We start from the raw sequence: 18,637 nt of genomic DNA on the forward strand, positions 1-18,637 counted from the left end.
CCACTCACCCTTAACCCAAACAGTGCACCAGAGAGAAAGGGTAAAGGCCTGTTGGAAGGAACCCAATTCCTTCATCCTCCCAGATGACGGTGACCCGGTAAAGTGCTGGAATCACGCCCACACTCACAGGGCTGTGATGATTCGCCCTGTCCTGGGGCAGCTGCTCTGTGCCCCACACTTGAGGCTGCGCCCAGTGCTCTGCCAAGCCCACCCGAAGCAGGTGCTTGAAGATGACTGACTGGTTGACAGACGAACTATTGCTGTGATTTTTTTTTTTTGTTGCAGTTTTAGCAAGGCATTCCCAGGAATTGAGGGAATTAGAAAGACATAAATTGGCGAATATGTATTGAGATTTACCACGTGCAGAAAAGAGCAGCACCTTTTTACACAGTGAACAGCTTTACTGTGGCGGGGCTAGAAATGAACAGGATATGGGCCCGCCCCTCTGGGAGCCCGCAGTCTAGTCTGGGTGGAGAGATGGATTTTTTGTATGTGCTGCTGTCCTACTGCGTGCCAGCCGTCGCGCCGGCCAGGGCACTTTCATCAGCAGTAAGAATAATAATAGCAAACACTACCGAACCCTGACTCCGTGCCAGGCGCTATGCTGAGTTACATCTCCATCACAACTCCACAGGGAAGACGTCACTACTATTTTAAGCCTGCGGCATGTGAGGCTCAGGGAGGTTGAGTATCCCCCGTAGGCACGTGGTTAGTGGGCGGCAAAGTGACTGAGCCGGAGTGGCTCAGTCAGTCGAGCGCCTGACTCTTGGTCTCAGCTCAGGTCATGATCTCACTGTTTGTGAGTTCGAGCCCTGCATCCGGCTCCACACTGACCGTGCAGAGCCTGCTTGAGACTCTCTCTCTTTGTGCTCTCTCAAAATTAAAAAAAAGAAAGAAAGAAAGAAGTTGCCATTGCTGGTTGTGAGCATGGAGATCAGGCTTTGCATCCAACAGACCTGGAGATGATTCTTTCTCTCCTTTTTACTCGTTTTGTTGACCATGGACGAGCTAACGCTAAGCAACCTTTCCAAGGTAAACTGGATGTCCGCTGTATGGATAGAACAGTGATTATTTATACCTGTTGGGACTATGGTGAGGATTTAATCAGATATGGCGTAAAGTGTTCAATATTGCCCCTGGCACATAGCAAAGACTCTATAAACGTGAATGACGATAATGATGACCACACTCATCAAGTCTGAGGAACCTGGATAAAAAAAGACGCCCACCTTCCCACCCCCTCCTGGTCTCTAATGACCCGAGATTTGGCACTAAACAAGCGAATGAGTGATGCACTCCAGGCCCAAGGAGAAGAGGTCCCTGAAGACAAAAGGAATTGGTGTCACGCATGGTGGCAGGAGTAGGGATTCTGAAGGGAACAGGTGGCAGCAGAATGATGGTTCTGTATGGTGGGCAAGGGGAGCCACGGGGTCTCCTGAGTTGGGAAGGATGGAGGGATGAGCCAGATGCTTTCAACTACATCTCTCATCGCATCTTCACAATGGCCCTACATGTATGTGACGGTTCCTGTGTTACTGATGAAGAGCCCAGAAGCACAAGGCCCCAGAAGCACGTGGCTGGAAGTGGCTGGCAGGATTCCAAGTCAAGGCTGCCCTCCTACCCTCTGTCCAGTCTGTCTGGGTCCAGCTGGGCTAACGGGGCGGGGCGGGCTCAGGAATCCATCAGGTGGCCTGTCCCAGGGGGTCTCTGGAGTCTGTCCCACGCACTGTCCCAGTCTGGGCCCCCGTAGGAGTCACCCACCCTGCCTCCCTCACCACCTTCTTCCCCCATCTGAGTTCACACCCCACTCAGGCAAGGAAACACAACTGACCGTGTCCTGCCCCGGTGTAAAGCCTGGCGGCCATTTCCCGCAGGCCGGGTCCTCCCGCTGGCCCGCGTCTTCCGCAGAGGAAACAGCCATCTTCTTGGAGTGACAGTCATACTTGTCTATTTCAAAACAAATACGCGCTGTAGAGCGGAATGCAAAATGCCCAGGGATTTTCTCAGAGGAGGAGTTGTCCGGGGCTAAGCCTCAAAATAGACGTGTGTGTGTTGGGGAGAGGAGTATCGCTCTTCAGGAAAAAAAATGTCACTGGCCTCAAAGATGAACAGAAACTCGCAGCCTGGAGCTTCCGGGGTGCCCGGGTGTGCTCTGTGCTCCCGCCCGACTATTTCAGCCTTCTTCCTCACAGCCAGTGGTCACTTGCTTGTGCTCCGACTACGCTATCTTTCTATCCCTCCTTGTCAGCTTGGGGAACTCCTAATTATCCTTTCAGGTCCATTTCTGCATCCCCTCTTCCGAGAAGCCCTCCCTGATCCCACTCCCCACTCCTTGCAGCACAGGTCTTGCTCTCCCCTCTTCACAGCTTCTCCCCACAGGATGCTGGGACCTTCACTTTGAGAGGCAGCCTCTCCCAGAGATTATGAACAACTTGAGATCAGGGAGCCTACTATGAACTCTGACTTCACTTGTTCATTCAGCACATACTCAGAGCCCCTCCGTACCAGGGCCATGGGCTCTGGATGAGGGAATGACTCAGTGTGTCCTTGGAGAACTCCAACCTGAGGGAGAGACAAACCATTCATTCATTCATTCATTCATATATTAAAATAACAAACAAAAAGCAAAACACTTTGCTAATCCCCAGCTGGGGCAGGCCCTCTGGTTAAGGTTAAGGTTAAGGATACAGGGGCACCTGGGTGGCTCAGTCGGATAAGCGTCCAACTTCGGCTCAGCTCATGATCTCACAGTTCGTGAGTTCAAGCCCCGCGTCAGGCTCTGTGCTGACAGCTGGGAGCCTGGAGCTTGCTTTGGATTCTGTGTCTCCCCCTCTCTCTGCCCCTCCTCCCCCCCCCTCTCTCTCTCTCTCTCTCTCTCAAATAAACATTAAACAAACAAACAAAAAAGGATATGGAAAAGAGCATGTCTGACCAATGGCCAGTGGAAACAAAGTTCTAAGTGCATGGTGTGCCCCCAGAGCTGCGGGGACACCAAGGCAGGTGTGGGGTATGGGGTCCTTTTGCTTTTTTTTTTTTTTTTTTTTGATGACAATGAATGAATGACTTTTTTTCTGTGGGTTTTTTTTTGTTTTAGGGAACGTGCAGTGTTCTAATCATGAATGAACTCCGTAAATCAGGACACCCAGCAAATGACCGATCAAGTGATCGATTGAACTGTCACACTGGAAGTTGCTGTGGTGATAGGGCTAGATTCTGGGCCTCCACCACCCCTGGACTTTCTCAATGGGAAGCACATCTACTCTGACCATGGCTGGCTCCAGGCTGCAGAGCCTGCTGCAAACTCACAGTAAAATGCAGTTCTCCGCCTGTCTCCCAAGGGGGTCGTGAGCATTAATTAGTTACCATTGGTAAAGTGCTCTGAAGATGTGGGGGTGTATAAACACGGCAAGTCATTAGGCCTCTCCACGCCACTATGCTCTACAGCCTGGGAACTGCTAATTGAGAAATAATTAACACCTCAGGGTGCAGAGGCCGGATTCCTAGCTTTTCCAGGATTGGGAGGGATGTAATAGCATGCATGGGAGCAGGGAGGAATATAAGGCTACTGTGGATCCCGATATTGAAGATTATTCACCTCCTGTCCCCAGAGAGGAGGCGTGGGGAATATTGCCTCAGGAAAACCTTTAGGACTGCACTCCTTAGGGAAAGCTTGGACTACAGAGCTGGGCTGCAGAAGCCCAGCGACGTTCTTAGAGCAAAGGAGCTCAGGCCCAGTCCAGCTCTGCCTGGCCTCCTAGCTGGGGGTGGGCGAGATGTCAGTCGTGGGGTCCACTCGCGCTTTATTTTCCTCCACTGGCCCAACAGACGGTCCGATGCCTGCGGGTCCAGCCAATGGCCCAACAGAGTGTCCAGTGCCTTTCCTCTAGACCAGCGGATCTAGCCCAGGCTGTACATTAGGATCATCAGAGGGACAACTGATGCTCAGGCCCACCCCAGGGAACGTGATACCCAGCACTGCAGGGTTGGGGGGCTGGGGCATATGGTGAGTCCAGTGCACTGCAGGTTGAGAACCACTGCTTTGACCTGTGTGTCAAGCACTATTTTAGGAGAAGAGGGAGATGGAGACGGAAACCCTATGACATTCCATGACTCCCTGACACCAGCTCATCATTTCCTGCTTCCCTGCCGGAATGTCCTGCTCCCTCAGCCTGGCCACTCCCACCACCATTCTTGTCCTGGTAAACCCCACTCATTCTTCAGGCTCAGCTCAAAGCACACCTCCTCAGTGAAACCCTCCTCCCCTGCACTCCCACAGGACTTTCTTCAGCCCCTATTAAACCACTGATCATATGATGTCATTCCTGGCAGATCTTGGGGGCTGAGGGCTTCTTGGGGCCAGTGTCTTGCATTGGGTCTAGCACATTTTAGGCGCTCAATGAACTATAGCTGTTATTAGTTAGCTGGAGTTCCATGATATACAGCCCCCTCCTCAGGATACGTCATTTGTTCCCTGTGCCTAGAACATTCTTCCTCCAGATATCTGCAAGACTCTCTCAACCTCGGGTCTTTGCCAAAATGTCACTTTCTAGATGAGCGTTTCCTTGATCATCCTATTTTGAATCGCAACCGCTCTTCCTCCAACGCATTTCCTTTTCAAAGTTTATTCTTTTCTCTGTGGGTGGATACCGAGGGATCCAGTCTTTATTAAAAACTTCGGTATTTTGTTCACCATGGTTTTTTTTTGGCATTTATTTTTTTTAATTAATTGCATAAAAATACTACTTTGGTTACTAAGTTCTTGCTCCCCTTCCAAATTTCATATTGACTTATTGACTCTTTTCATGGGAATGCAAGCTACCTTGAGGGCAGGGAAATTTGTTTTGTTCACTATTCCCAGTTTCTCCCAGTGGTTGGTACATGGTAGCTTCTCAAAAAAATATTTTGTGAATGAAAGTTTGATCTAGTGTCTTAAAGACTGTCTTGCGCTTTGTGATAAAGGTTTTTTTTTTCTATTAAAAATTTTTAATGTATTTAAATTGAAAGCCTGTAAAAATCCTCGGGTGTATCCCTAAAGGCAAGTCCCACTGTTGTCATTGTTACACTTTCGCTAGCCTTTCCTTTCAGAGTCTGGTGGCCCCTGGCCGTGGGAGGGAACAGCGAGCTCAAAACCCAGGCTTTTATCATAGAGTTACACCTCCCTACCTCCTAGAGGGCACTTCCGGAACAGCAGTTTATTCTGTGCTGCCCAAACCAATCTATGATTGTGGAAGAGAGCCGGACTCTTTCTCCTTGGCTAAACTTCCGGAAAACCTCCACGTGCATCTGGGGCGGGGGTTGGGGGTGGGGCAGGCCCCGTGAGAGCGGCTTTGTGATTGGCAGGTAAGGCAGGAGGCGGGGCTTCGGGCGGACGTGCCCCTGGCGCAGGCGCGTTGGGCCGGCCTGGCGGTCGGGCCGGCGGTCTCGGCTGGGACTTCAGTTGTTTCTGCGCGGTTCTGCTCTCGGCTGGGACTTCGGTTGGTGAGTGTGGGTGACAGGGGTTGGGCGGGGCGGGCGGTGAGAGGGCTGGGTCTCGGTTTTTGGACCTTGGTGGCCGTGCTTCCACGTGCATCCCATCCTTGGTTTGGGGAGGGGTCGCTATCACCTGAACTCAGGGATAGTGTGTTTCCTCTGTTGTAAAATGAGGGCAGGACTTCCTCCTTTGTCTACCTCGGGTCTTGTGAGTGCCCTGACGTTCCTAGAAGTGCCAGCCCTGGAGAGACCCTCTGGGATCACCTGGTGGCCCAGCCAACCTTCCCATTTTACGTATGGGGAAAGTGAGGCCCGGAGAGTGAAGTCGTTTGACCGAGGTCACCCAGCCAGTGAAGGCCGAGCCAGCACGTAGGACTGTCCCTGGGCTTCCATTGCTGCTTTATGCAGCACGGTCCGAGACGGAGACTGGAGATTGGAGGCGGGAACCTAAGCATTCCGGGTGTGCCCTGCACTCCTCCGCTGTGTCGCTTGTCAGGTGGCCTCACATCTCTGAGCTCACCTCTTCTGTGAGTTGGACATAACGATAATAATGGCAAAACTATTACATACCAGGCACTGTCGGCAGCGCTTGAGGCCCAGCTTTCCTGATTGGATTGCGGGGCCATTGTGAGTTAACCTTAAAAGAGGCCTGTGCTCCAAAGATTGAGCCGCGCCCCTCTGTAAAAATTTGGTAAATGACTAAAGGACTCAGAGGCCCTTTGCTAGAGTCTGAGGTGCAGAATACATTAATTACTGTACTGCTTTAGAGGTACTGTCTGTAGATAACGCTGAAATTTTGAGATGATAAATAATTATTCTCCCATCTGCGTAAGCTGAGGGGTCTGAGGACAGGCACACGATGGGAGTGAGGGCAGAGGGTTTAAGGCTCTTATTTAAACTATCCAGATAATTGTTTTGTTGCACCTGTCACTTAGCTTTTCATTTACTAATATATTTGATTAGTACACATAATTAACTCTTCAGTGTGATGCTAGGCCCTGAAGCCTGACAATATAGAAAACATCACAAACTCCTCGTTTAATGGAGGAATAGGACCTGAAATATTGCTCAACTCCCAGTGCCTGGCACACAGCAGTTTCTCAGAAGTAGCTTTGAAAATTATTCCAGTCCAGTAAACTGTAGAGCGTTGTGTGCAGTGGGAGCACAGAGAAGGAAGTGGTCATCTCTGAGGGTTTGGGAAGCTTCTTGTAATAGGTGAACCTTGAATGACGAAGTTGCTGGGGTGAAGCTGGCCAATTCCAGGAATGCTGAGCAGTCTGGGGCATGTTGGGGGAGTGGTAGGATAAAAAGCTGGGAAGAGGTGTGTTGGGATCAAAATACAAAGAGGCTTCGTGTAAATGGAAGTACCATTCCAAGAAAATGATGACGAGGAGCCATTAATGGATTATAAGCCGGGGCATGATTGGATCAATTATCTTTTTAGCTGTAATACGGAGACCAGACAGACAGGGGTCAGGAGTCACTCAGTTCAGTCATTGGTGGACATTTATTGAGTATCCACTGTGTCCAGGCACCGTGCTGGATGCTACGGATACAACCTGGAATAAGACAGACATGGTCACTGCCCGCATGGAGTTTATTGTGCTTTTCCCAGTGTGGTCCCTGGTCTAACAGCATCAGCATCACCTGGAAACTTGTTAGAACGGCAGTTTCTCTGCGCACACCCCAGGCCTACTGAATCAGAAAGTCTGGGGCTGAGGCCCCACGGTCAATGTTTTAACAAGCCCTCCAGGTGATTCTAACGCTCGACTTAAGTTTCACAACCACCTGGCTACCGTAATGGACCAAGCGGTTTTGAGAGGCCAACCCAGGGTAGAGGCAGCAAGAGCCAGAAAGGAGAGGGTGGACTTGAGAGGGAGGTCAGAGACGGACTCCTCTGCTTTCAGAGGAGTTAAGGATGAAGGAGTGTCTGGTGTGGGCCACTGGCTCGCGGTTTACCAGATGAGAACCATGTGTACTTGCCTCCAGAGCCCACACTTTTCCATTCAGTCGCATTAGGGCTCTGTGGCAGTGCCTGCCAACCTGTCTCAGGCCACGGGCCATGGGGGAGATGATAATATTTGTACTGTGCATGGGGGACATGGATGAGGCTGCTTGGGGTGGCAGGAGACCAGCTGGAGGACTTGAGGCCACTAGGACCTGGAAGGGGCCACCCAGGGGTTCCAGGCTCCCAGAGCCGAGAGGAGCCGGCAACCCATTGTCAGCATACCACAGGGCAGCTCTGCTTCACGGGAGATGCCGAAAGGTAGGGCCCTCCCTGGACTTGGCAACATAAATCGAGAACCCTGAGGGGCGCCTGGGTGGCTCAGTCGGCTAAGCGCCCGACTTCGGCTCAGGTCATGATCTCACAGTTTGTGAGTTTGAGCCCCGCGTCGGGCTCTGTGCTGACAGCTCGGAGCCTGGAGCCTGCTTCACATTCTATGTCTCCCTCTCTCTCTGCTCCTCCCCTGCTCTTGCTCGGTCTCTCTCTCCTTCAAAAATAAATAAAAACATTTATAAAAAAAAAAAAAGAACCTTGAAAGAGTTCTGTGTGTTGACTCAGTAATTCCTTTCCTGAGAATCTCTCCCAAATGTACAACAAACAAACAAAAGCCTTCTGTTCATTGTAGATTGTACATAACAGAGAAGATGACAGCTCCCTGATAGCAGGAGCATCGTTTCTGATCTACTCGGTGGAATGTTGTACTGCCATCAGGAATGTGAGTATTTTGTAACATCGTAGAGGAACACATGTGCTCATTTAGTAGACAGTGTCTGGTAAAGCCCTGCTCCGTGCTGAGTGGTGAGCCAGTTAGATTTGGTCCTTGGCCGCATGGAACTGAGTGCCTGGGAGGAAGACAGCAGTCACTCCTGAGAGGGATGGGTGATCAGTTGGGACTGCCGTGGGAGACGCTGGCCTTGGGACATGGGAGTGGGACGTGGAAGGCATCCCAGAGGACAGGATGGTGATCCCGAGGCTGGGAGGATGAGTAGGTGTTGGTACACAAAGGGCACACACGGTGTGTTTAAGAGTGGGTGTGGTGCAGCTGGAACACAGGGCGACTGGGGAGGCTAAGCTCCAGGGGCCAGCAGCCAGCTCACAGGTGTGCCCAGAAGGTCAAAAGCTTGCACCTGATTCTGAGAGCAGCAGGAAGTCGTTGGAGGGCTTTAGGAAAGAAAGACTGTTACCGTATCTGCTGGGACGTGTTCCCTGTGGCTGCAGCATGGAGCATGGATTGGAGGAAGGCGGGCATGGAAGCGGGGGGCCCGGTGCAGAGGCTGCTGCGGAGGCCCAGGGGAGAGATGGCGGTGGCCTGGATGGAGGCTCTGGAGGTGGGGAGAAGGGGCAGACTGAACAGCAAGCGAAGAGATAGGAATGACGAGGCCGAGAAGGTTGGTGAGGGGACAGAGTGGATGAACCCAGGCTTCTAGTTTGGGCAAAGGTGGCTTTTGGTGCCATTGTGAGTGATAGGCCGCACTGAAGGGGGAGCAGTTTCAGCGGCAGGGCAGTTGGGGGTGGGGGGGAGTGCGGAGTTCCCTCTGGGGTGCTGAGTTTAGAGTATCCATGCAGCTCCTTCTCCAGGAGACTGTTGGATAGGGAGGTCTGAAGTGTGAGAGAGACAGACGTGGTACAGGTGTCGACTCAGAGTCGTGAGCGTGAGGCCTGACCAGAGAGTGCTATGGCGGGGAGAGGCACAAGACACCGAAGGCAGGAGCCGGGTGGGGATGTGGGCAAAAGAGCAAGGCTGGCAAAAGGGACGAGGGCTTGTCAGCAGCAGTTGTCTCTGGGCCGAGGGGTTAGACTTGATTTCCTTTTCTTTTTTGTTTCTGTTTTTTCCCAGTTCTCTATTATAACTATAGTAAATATTGATTGCACTCATAGAATGTGCCAGATACTGTCCTAGTAACTTTTTATAACTCTTCTAAATTCCCACAAGAAACCTACAAGACAGGTCTTACTGTATTCCCATCGTACAGATGAAGAAACTGAGCACAGAGGGGTTAAGTCACATGTCCCGAGCTACACAGGGTGCCGTCAGCAAGCAGCCTGCCTGGAATCCAGGCTGCCTGGTTCCACGGCTGTGCACTCCCCACGCAGTGGGGTCTCTCCACAATATGCTGTTGTATTTTTATAAATGGGAAAATAATTGTGTTTTTTTAAAATAGCAGTAGAGGTAAGAGAAGTAGGACTTGAATCTGCTAGAAAATTAGAGGTGAAAGGGTTTGCACCTGCAAACTCAGTGGCTGGCTGAGAAGTCTGTGGGAGACCAGACCGAGCTGGCTCCGTCGTGGCATCGGAGCACAGTTAACGCTTATTTCTGCACGGCTCGTTTTCCTCCAGGCACAAGTGCTTCCCCGCACGGGGTGTCATGGAAGGGCTGCTGTCGAGATGCAGGGCACTGCCCGCCCTGACCACCTGCGGCCGCCAGCTCTCTGGGTACGTTCCTCACAGGTTTTACCACTGTGGCCCAGAGAGAGGGAAGCGCTTGGTGCTGTCCCGCATGTTCCAGCCCCAGAACCTTCGGGAAGACCAGCTGCTCTCTCCTGAGGGCAGATCTGGCGACCTGAGCTGTAAGAGCCAGCGGCTGATGCTGCAGGTGGGTCTGATCCACCCGGCAAGCCCCGGCTGTTACCACCTCCTGCCTTATACTGTGCGTGCCATAGAGAAGCTCGAGCGGGTGATAGACCAGGAGATGCAGGCCATCGGGGGACAGAAGGTCAACATGCCCAGCCTCAGCCCAGCAGAGCTCTGGCGCGCCACCAAGCGGTGGGACTTGATGGGCAAGGAGCTGCTAAGACTTAGAGACAGACACGGCAAGGAATACTGCTTAGGACCAACTCACGAGGAAGCCATCACGGCCCTGGTCGCCTCCCAGCAGACACTGTCCTACAAGCAGCTTCCGTTCCTGCTGTACCAGGTGACAAGGAAGTTTCGGGACGAGCCCAGGCCCCGCTTTGGTCTTCTTCGCGGCCGGGAGTTTTACATGAAGGACATGTACACCTTCGACTCCTCCCCAGAGGCTGCCCTGGAGACCTACGGCCTGGTGTGCGGGGCCTACAGCAGCCTGTTCCACAGGCTGGGGCTGCAGTGCGTCAGGGTCCAGGCGGACGTGGGCAGCATCGGGGGCACCACGTCTCACGAGTTCCAGCTGCCGGCCGAGGTCGGGGAGGACCGGTTTGCGGTCTGTCCCGGCTGCGGCTTCTCGGCCAACATGGAGACGCTGCACTCGTCGCAAACCAGCTGCCCTGCTTGCCGGGGACCACTGACCGAAAACAGAGGCATCGAGGTGGGGCACACGTTTTACCTGGGCACCAAGTACTCCTCCATTTTCAGTGCCCAGTTTACCAATGCCCACGGCAAACCGTGCCTGGCCGAGATGGGCTGCTACGGCCTGGGTGTGACGCGGATACTGGCTGCCGGCATTGAGGTGCTGTCCACCGAAGACTCTGTTCGCTGGCCCAGCCTCCTCGCACCTTACCACGTGTGCCTCATCCCCCCGAAGAAGGGCAGTAGGGAGGAGGCGGCCACTGAGCTCACGGGCGGCCTGTATGACCTCATCACGGAGGCAGTGCCTCAGCTCCGTGGTGAGGTCCTGCTCGATGACAGGACCCATCTGACCATCGGAAACAGACTGAAAGACGCCAACAAGTTTGGGTACCCCTTTGTGATCATCGGCGGCAAGAGGGCCCTGGAGGACCCTGCCCATTTTGAAGTCCGGTGCCAGAACACCGGTGAGGTGGTCTTCCTCACCAGAGAAGGAGTCACGGAATTTCTGAGCCAAGTGCAGGTCGTCTGAATACCCCCGAGCCACCCCCACCCCATCTTGCAGCCTTAGTGTTCATTCGGACGGTCTTTTCCTGCACTCCTTCCCAGGGCCGTCCTCTCCAGATACAAGGCAGCTCATGGAAGGGGGAGCATGTTAGGGAAACCGACTTTTATCCAGTCCTTTGTTCCTACTCTTTGTGTTTGAAGTTGGTGATTCCATTCTCTGGACTGGCAGTGCTACCACATAGCATTCCTCTTATATTCCATTGTGGAGGCTTGTGGGTTAGGGGGCAGAGGGGCAAGAGAGAGCCGCTCATCTTGACCCTCAGGCGAGTGGCTTCCCTTCTCTGCCGAGTTTCCCGTGTGGAGGATGCGAGTGGCCCATGGCCAAGGCCCTCCTGGCTCCAGCAGTCTGACCCCTCCTGGCGCCTCTTGTCGCGTTTGGTCTGGAGAGTAGTCCCACCGGCCCTCCCCCACTTGGTCATGTCCCCTTCCCTGCTGGGGCCTCAGTTTCCCCATCTGTGACATGAGAAAATGGAACTAGATCTGTAAAATTCTTAAGCTGTCACTGGGTGGTTCCAAAGAGATTCATGATGGGCAAATCTGGGTCCTCTGATCCCCTGTAGTCTAAGCTACACAGAAAATTGATAGAATTAACTAATGGCCCAAAACCACCTCCAGAGACCTGGCTCTTTTGGCGTGGCTTTGTGGAGTTGGTGTTATACTGATTGAATAAAGTAAGCTACTGGGATGAGCCTCGCATAGTAACTTGGAACAGTGGTAATGCCTGCCGTTTGAACAGCTGCAGCTTCCTACCTGACACTCTTCTTTCCTTTTTTATCCTACTATTTCTGCAGTTCACTCAAAAACAAACAAAACCCACCTCCGAAGGCTGGGAATATGTTTTAAACCATTTCTCCCCCAAATGTAGGGGTAGCAGGCTTCAGGTACCACGGTGAATTTGTCTTGGGTCCAGAGTTGGGTCCTAGAGCCGCACCAGGGGTGCATATTAAGGTCTCTGCCCATAATCTGTGGAAACTGGGAGCAGGCTTGAGCCACAGAGCAGTGCCACCTGCTTTCACTTCTCCTGCTCATCAGATTATGGTCTCGACACGTCCAAAGCTAACAAGATTCTGTCACAGTCAAGCTCAGGGCCACCACCTCTGGAAGCGTTTTGCCCTCTGCCTCCCCCACGCTCTCCCATTCAGCACTGATGACGTTGATTCTTGTTTGGAGCACACACAGCTCATTGTTCGTGCACCCCCCTCTCTCGGTTGACAGTCACCTCCCCAAGGTCATGGTCCTGGGCTGATTCCCAGTGTACCACACTTCTTGGCCAGTTGTCCCACCTCCCAAACAGCTCCCCAGCAGTGTGTTCCTGCTGCTGCTGTCACTGCTCAAGTAACCCACACCCCAGCACACACCATCATTAACATTCATGCCAAGCCCTGATGACCCCCAGGCCAGGAGATGTGTATTCTGAGAGCAGACCTAGAAAGGCTGGATTAGAAGTCAGGGGACTTTACCCTTGGCTGCACTTTGGAATTACCTAGGTCCCATCCGGAAAAGTTCTGGTTAGAGTCTGGGGTACGGCCTGGACATTCTGCATTTGAAAGCTCCATAGATGAGCTCCATAGATGCACGAAGTCAATTCAGGGTTCCCAGTGTACTTACGGGCAGCCACCATCTCTGAGCCACTTTGTAGCCGAGCATTTCTTAGAGTAATTTCCTGTGTGCGCTATCAGACTGACTCTGCTTTTAATGGTCTGGTCATTTGTTAAGGGCCTGCCATGCACCGGTGTGCTGTGAGGCACTTTTATATACCATTTTCACACCAAAAACTGTGCGGGGTGGATGCTGTTCTTTTACCGATGATGAACCTGAAGCTTCATCTTTTAAGTGTCAGAGCTAGAATCTGAGTATTGACCAAAACCTATGCCATTCCTGCTATAACTGCATGGCCTCTGCCTAGACGAAAGTGATTTCAGTAAATAAAACTGAATTATTTATGCCTTTCTAATCCAGTTAGCCTCAAATAGATGAGAAATTAGAATCTGTGTGAATTGGTGCTTAATTTTTTAAAATTTCTTATTGAAGTACAGTTGATACACAATGTGACATTGGTTTGAAGTGAACAGCATAGTGATTCAGTAACTACACATTAAGCTGTGCTCACAAGTGTAGCTACCGTCTTGTCACCATACAACACTGTTACAGTACCACTGACTGTATTCCCTGTGCCGTACCTTTCATCCCTGTGTCTTATTCACTCTGCAACTAGAAGCCTGTACCTCCCACTCCTTTTTTTAATTTAAATTTGTGCTCCATAAGCTGGTTTATGTAAGGCTAGCCTAATATAAGCACTCTTAAAAACCAGAGTCCAGGAGGAGAGAACCAATTAACTTTTAAATTCTTCATAAATGTTCGAGTTATTTGAGGAGGACACAGAATCATGGAAGTTTCGAACAGGAGGACTTGGAGCCCGCCTGTCCACCTCTCATTTCACAGAAGGGAAGCAGGCCCAGACTGGGAGTTCACCTGTCACACACCATCTGACCGCAGGACACCTGATTGCAGGCCAAGTGCTGTGTCCCCTGAATTAGGCTACCTCCAGTCGATCTTGTTGCATCAAGAGTGGTCTGGCTGGATCACCGTTTGAGCTATAGAAGCCTTGTAGCTGCAAAACAGGTACCGTCCTCTGTTTTCCAAGGGAGGTGAATCCAGGGAGAACAGTGATTTGCTCAAGGGCAAGCTGAACTGACACCTAGGTGTCCTGATTACTAAGCCACCATGTCTTGGAAGAAGCCAGGGGCGGTATGATACGGGGGGAAGATCAGAACCTTGAAGAGACATAATCCTAGATCCAGCACTTACCAGGGATGTGACCTGAAGACAAATTACTCGCCTTTTCTGCTTCTCAGCTTCATCCCTAAGATGTGCTCATGGCCATGCCCCTCTCAGGGTGGCCTGCGGTTGGCTGAGCGTATTACTTACGTGAAATGCTTAACCCTGTGCTCTCAGCAAGCACTTCCTTCACTCCAGACAACTTAGGAAATGCCACCATTGGAAGCTCAAGTTCTGCTCTTGTCTCAAGACCTGTATCTTGTTTTCTTGATCTGATGCTTTACAACCTTCCTGGGGAGTGCCACGGGCAGGAGTTCAGTGATGCCTGGGGAATGACTCCATCTCCTTAGAGAAAAGACCAATATTCTCACACTGTGTACCTTACTGTCTCTTTTCTGAACTTGCCAATGTTACTTCTTGCCATAAACTGATGAAATGGGGATGCTGGCAAAATAACAGGTACAGGATGTATTATCATTGTTCATTCCTTGGGGAGATCTAGAAGCAACTGGCTGGGAAATATTTAGCAGAATTAATACTTGGGGACAAAAGCTGGTGCATAACAAAACCATTGTGTAAATCAAACTTAGAATGTAAATCAAGGGCCCCATTAATACTCTGTTTTCATGGAAGAAACACCTGCTGGGCTATCAATAAAGATGCTTTGTAGAAATCTGTTGAAACTCATTTCTTTAACTACCTGAGTGCCAAAGAACTTCACAGAGTTCCCACCATCCGTTTCTACACCAAGATTCCAGAATGCTTTTTAGAATGGATTGTTATGCATCCAAGGGCGTGTGTAAGGCTTTGTTTTAGAGTTAGGAAAAGTTTGATAATGTGGAAAATGGGAAACTTTTTTTTGATGTTAGTGCAAGCTTAGGGTATACTTGAAAAAAATCAAGGTATTGCTCTTAATTTAAAATAATGACTTACGTCATAGTGACCCACACTAGAGACTGTGGAGTCAGACTGCCTAGGCCACTTGATAGCTATATGACCCTGTGCAAGGTGCTTCCTGTGCTTCTGCAGTAAAACAGGGACAGCAGTGCCTGGCTCACAGCAGGTGCTGGGTAAGTGGCAGCGGCCTTTACACTTGGCCAGTTAGCCCTCTGCATGTAGTAGGTGGGTGGATGGTGCACGTGGGCCAACAGAGTGGGGTGGCACCTTTAGGGTCCCCCTGATCAGGCACCGCTTTGGTGCAGGGATGGTCGGTGTTCACTCCTGTTACGCCAGCAGCTCTGAAGGGTGATGAGCTTCCATAGTTAAAAGCCTAATTGCCCTTGGCTAAATAGAACTCTGTAGGGCTAGGAGAGCAAGAGGAAGCACTTGTTAATGGTGACTGAGGACAGCCGTTTGCAAGGGAAGAATTTGTTGCCCAGCCTCCCTCAGAAAGCTTGAGGGCTGACCGGAGCCCTACTGGCGGGGTGTCAGGTGTTGTGGGGAGTCAGCTGTGGGCTCTGGCAGTCTGGCTCTGGAGACTGGACTCTTTTGCCCAGGCAGACAGGCTGGGGACATTGCAGGACAGTGAATGCCAAGATTTTGTGACAACATTGGAGTGAACAGGCAAAGGGCTGCTGGGTCTAGTGCCAACTCCTGAAAGGCAGAGGCCCAGTCTTACTGCTGCGGATGTATCCTGAAGGGCTTAGGGGAGTTGTGAATTCAAGTTATGGCTCTACTTCTCACTAGCTAGCTAACACTGGGCAGGTTACCCTCTCTGTGCCAGTTTTCTTGTCAGTAAAATGGTTCTGTAAACTACTTGCCTCCTGAAGTGTCAGGAGTGAGCAAGTCAGCCCACACGAAGCACCCTAGAACACTGTCTGGCATATCCTAAGTGCTCGGTAGATGGCAGCTGTTACTAGTGAGCCAGGCCACTTATGCACTCCCCCTGGAATATGCCAGGATTGCTTGAGGGGTCCTTCCAACTCACACTCCCCACCCTTCCCTGTCCCTTCCCCAACCTCATGGCCCATATCCATCTTGTGTGGTGGCTTCCCCCCCAGTCTGTTTAGAATTTATCACCCCTTCCTCTGTGCCATCAGTCAGTAACTATTTGTTGGGTACCTGCTGTGTGCTGTGCTAGGTGCTGGCGGTACAAAAGTGTACAGTTCAGGGCCCCGGACTCAGTTTACAAAGACGTGGGAGGAACTATCCAGTAAGTGGTTAATTACAATGCAGTGTGACAAGTGTGGTAATAGTACAGATGTCATGGGACATGTGAGATAGGGGGCCAGGAGGGCTTCCTGGAGGAGGCAGCCAGGCCTGAGTAAAGATTAGAAAAGACAGAAAAGGAAAAATTGGGGGTGGAGGCAAGGGTATAAGTGAGTAAGAATTCTCCAGGCAGAGGGAGCAGAATGTGCAAAGGTCCAAAGCTAAGAGCGTGGCATGATTAGAGAATAAAAGAAATAAGTGGCACAGATCGAGCACTTAGTTTGAGGCAAGCTCTGTTCATGTGCATCACATAGAATAATTCACATAATCCTTACAGCTCCTGTGTGAGGTAGGTGCTATTATGCTATACGTGTTGCACGTGAGGAAACTGAGGCACAGTGCCCAAGGAGGTGCCTGAGGCCATCAGCTAGTGTGTTGCAGGGCTGGAATTGGCAGGCAGGCAGCCTGGGTCCAGAGGTAATACTTAAGCCACGGCACTGTCCTGCCCCATAGCTTAACTGTGTCCAGGATGGCTGGGCTAAGGCAGTTGGAAAGAGGAAGCCACAGAAGTGGTTGGGGCCAGACTCTGAAGAGCACTGAGTGCCACACCAAGAGTGTTTATGAGGGAATGGGGAGCTGCTGAGGGCTCTGAGCAGGGGTGAGGACTTGCTTGTTGTGGCTGTATTTCTCTTCCTTGGAGCAGTTTCCAGTCCAGGGTTAGACTTGTAACATCTACTCAACAGCGTGATCTCGAGGGCAGAGGCTGCCTGATGCACTTGGGCCTCGATGCCCTGTCCTTGGTTGGTGCCAGTTAGGTTCAGTGTTTGTAAACAGAATAAAAGGAACAAGGAAGAGGAGGCAGGTGGGCTGTGGAGTGAGATGCTTGGGTTCAAATCCTGGCTCTGACACTCACTAGTAGTGAGACCGTGTGCCCCCACCTCCTTTATAAACTTGGGATCATTTTATATCATTTACAAAATCGAGACCTGAGAGTGTGGCTGTCATAATGAAGAGAAAGCAGGTTTGCACAGCGCCAGAACGCTGTTGACAGCCACAATTCCTCCCCATTCCCTGCCTGCCCTTGTGTACCTGCCAGCAGTGTTTCAGGGGTGGCTTAAAGGGGCCTTGCCCCACCCCCAGGTTCTCCAGCTGCCACCCCAAATCAACAGAGGTAACCACACAGAAGTCTGGCGGTCCCACCTGTGTCCCTGGTCCTGTGATCAGGTGGTGCCCCTGGGTGGTGGGAAAGGCTGTGCCTCAAATCAGGGATGTGAAGAATGCTGATGCCTTGGCCTTGCTCATTCCTTCCCTCTGGGCCTCTTCATTTGTAAAATAAGGTGGTCCCATCGTTGAGTCTTTGAGGGAGCTCTGACTGGGATGGAGTCCCAGGTAGGGACAGGCGGCCGTGAGGCGGAGGATGAGGGCCAGGCCACATGTCCCGTGGGACCCAGCTGCGTGAGTGGAGGAGGGGGTCGGGCTCATGCCAGGCCAGTGGGGCCCCTGCTCCTAACCGTAGCCAACTCTAGTCCTAGCCTCCATTCCTAAGTTTGTGCTCTATCCACTCCCTGGAGACCAAAGAGGATGGCAGAGGTCAGAAGGGGCAGAGCCCACGGGCTGGGGAGGCCAGAAGCCTTCTTGGAGGGGGTGTAAGGTGTGCACATGGGCTTGAGTCTGGGAATGCCGATGTTTGCGTATGTATAGATGGGGCCTCAGAACAGGACTCTGGTTTTATTTTTTTGCTCATCATTTCCTTCACTCGTTTATTTATCCACTTCATGCACATGGAGCTCTCGGTGTGTCACACTCACTGTGTGTCAGGCCTGGGCACTAAGACAAATCCCCATCTGGCCTCTGCCCATTGAGAGTGTGCCTTCTGAAAGTTTTAGTGCAGTGCTTCTCAAACTCGGCATTATTGATAGTTTGGGCCAGATAACTTTTGTTGTGGGGGCTGTCCTATGTACCATAGAATGTTTTTAGCAGTATCTCACCAAGTTGTGACAACCAAAACTGTCTCTAGACATTGGCAGGTACCCCTGGGGTGCAGGTCACCCCTGCTGAGAATCACTGGTCTAATGCTACCAGTCTGCACACAGGTGACACAGATAAGCCTGTGAGGTGGGTACAGTGACTCATGTTACAGATGGAGCCTCCAAGCACAATCCCTTCCTCCCAGGCACAGCAAGTCAGCAGCCACCAGGACCCTAGCTGTGGTCTGTCTGCCAAGCTAAGTCGCTTTCCTCCCTTTTCTGCTTCTCCCACTCACCCTAGCTGGATGGAGGGGCAGGGCCTAAAGAGAAGGCAGCCAGAAGCTGGCTGATAACTGGGCCCACCAGGAGCCTGAAGAAAGGGCTGGGTGGTGGGGATGACAGTCATGGAACTTCGTTTCTCAGGAGTGTCCAGAAGGGAGCA

General features: G+C 51.6%; 1 protein-coding gene across 1 annotated transcript; it reads left to right on the plus strand.

Annotated features, from left to right (window-relative positions):
- The first annotated feature begins 5,398 nt into the window (after positions 1 to 5,398).
- PARS2 (prolyl-tRNA synthetase 2, mitochondrial) lies at positions 5,399 to 14,753 on the plus strand. Its single transcript, XM_047085232.1, has 3 exons — positions 5,399 to 5,478; positions 8,100 to 8,189; positions 9,812 to 14,753. Coding segments are annotated over exons 2-3 (1,458 nt in total). The 5' UTR covers positions 5,399 to 5,478; positions 8,100 to 8,187; the 3' UTR covers positions 11,268 to 14,753.
- The last annotated feature ends 3,884 nt before the right edge of the window (positions 14,754 to 18,637 follow it).

This window comes from Lynx rufus, unplaced genomic scaffold (genome assembly GCF_022079265.1).
Source record: "Lynx rufus isolate CCGP_SWC_20201006 ecotype Redwood Valley unplaced genomic scaffold, mLynRuf1.p SCAF_2, whole genome shotgun sequence".
Taxonomy (NCBI): Eukaryota; Metazoa; Chordata; class Mammalia; order Carnivora; family Felidae; genus Lynx; species Lynx rufus.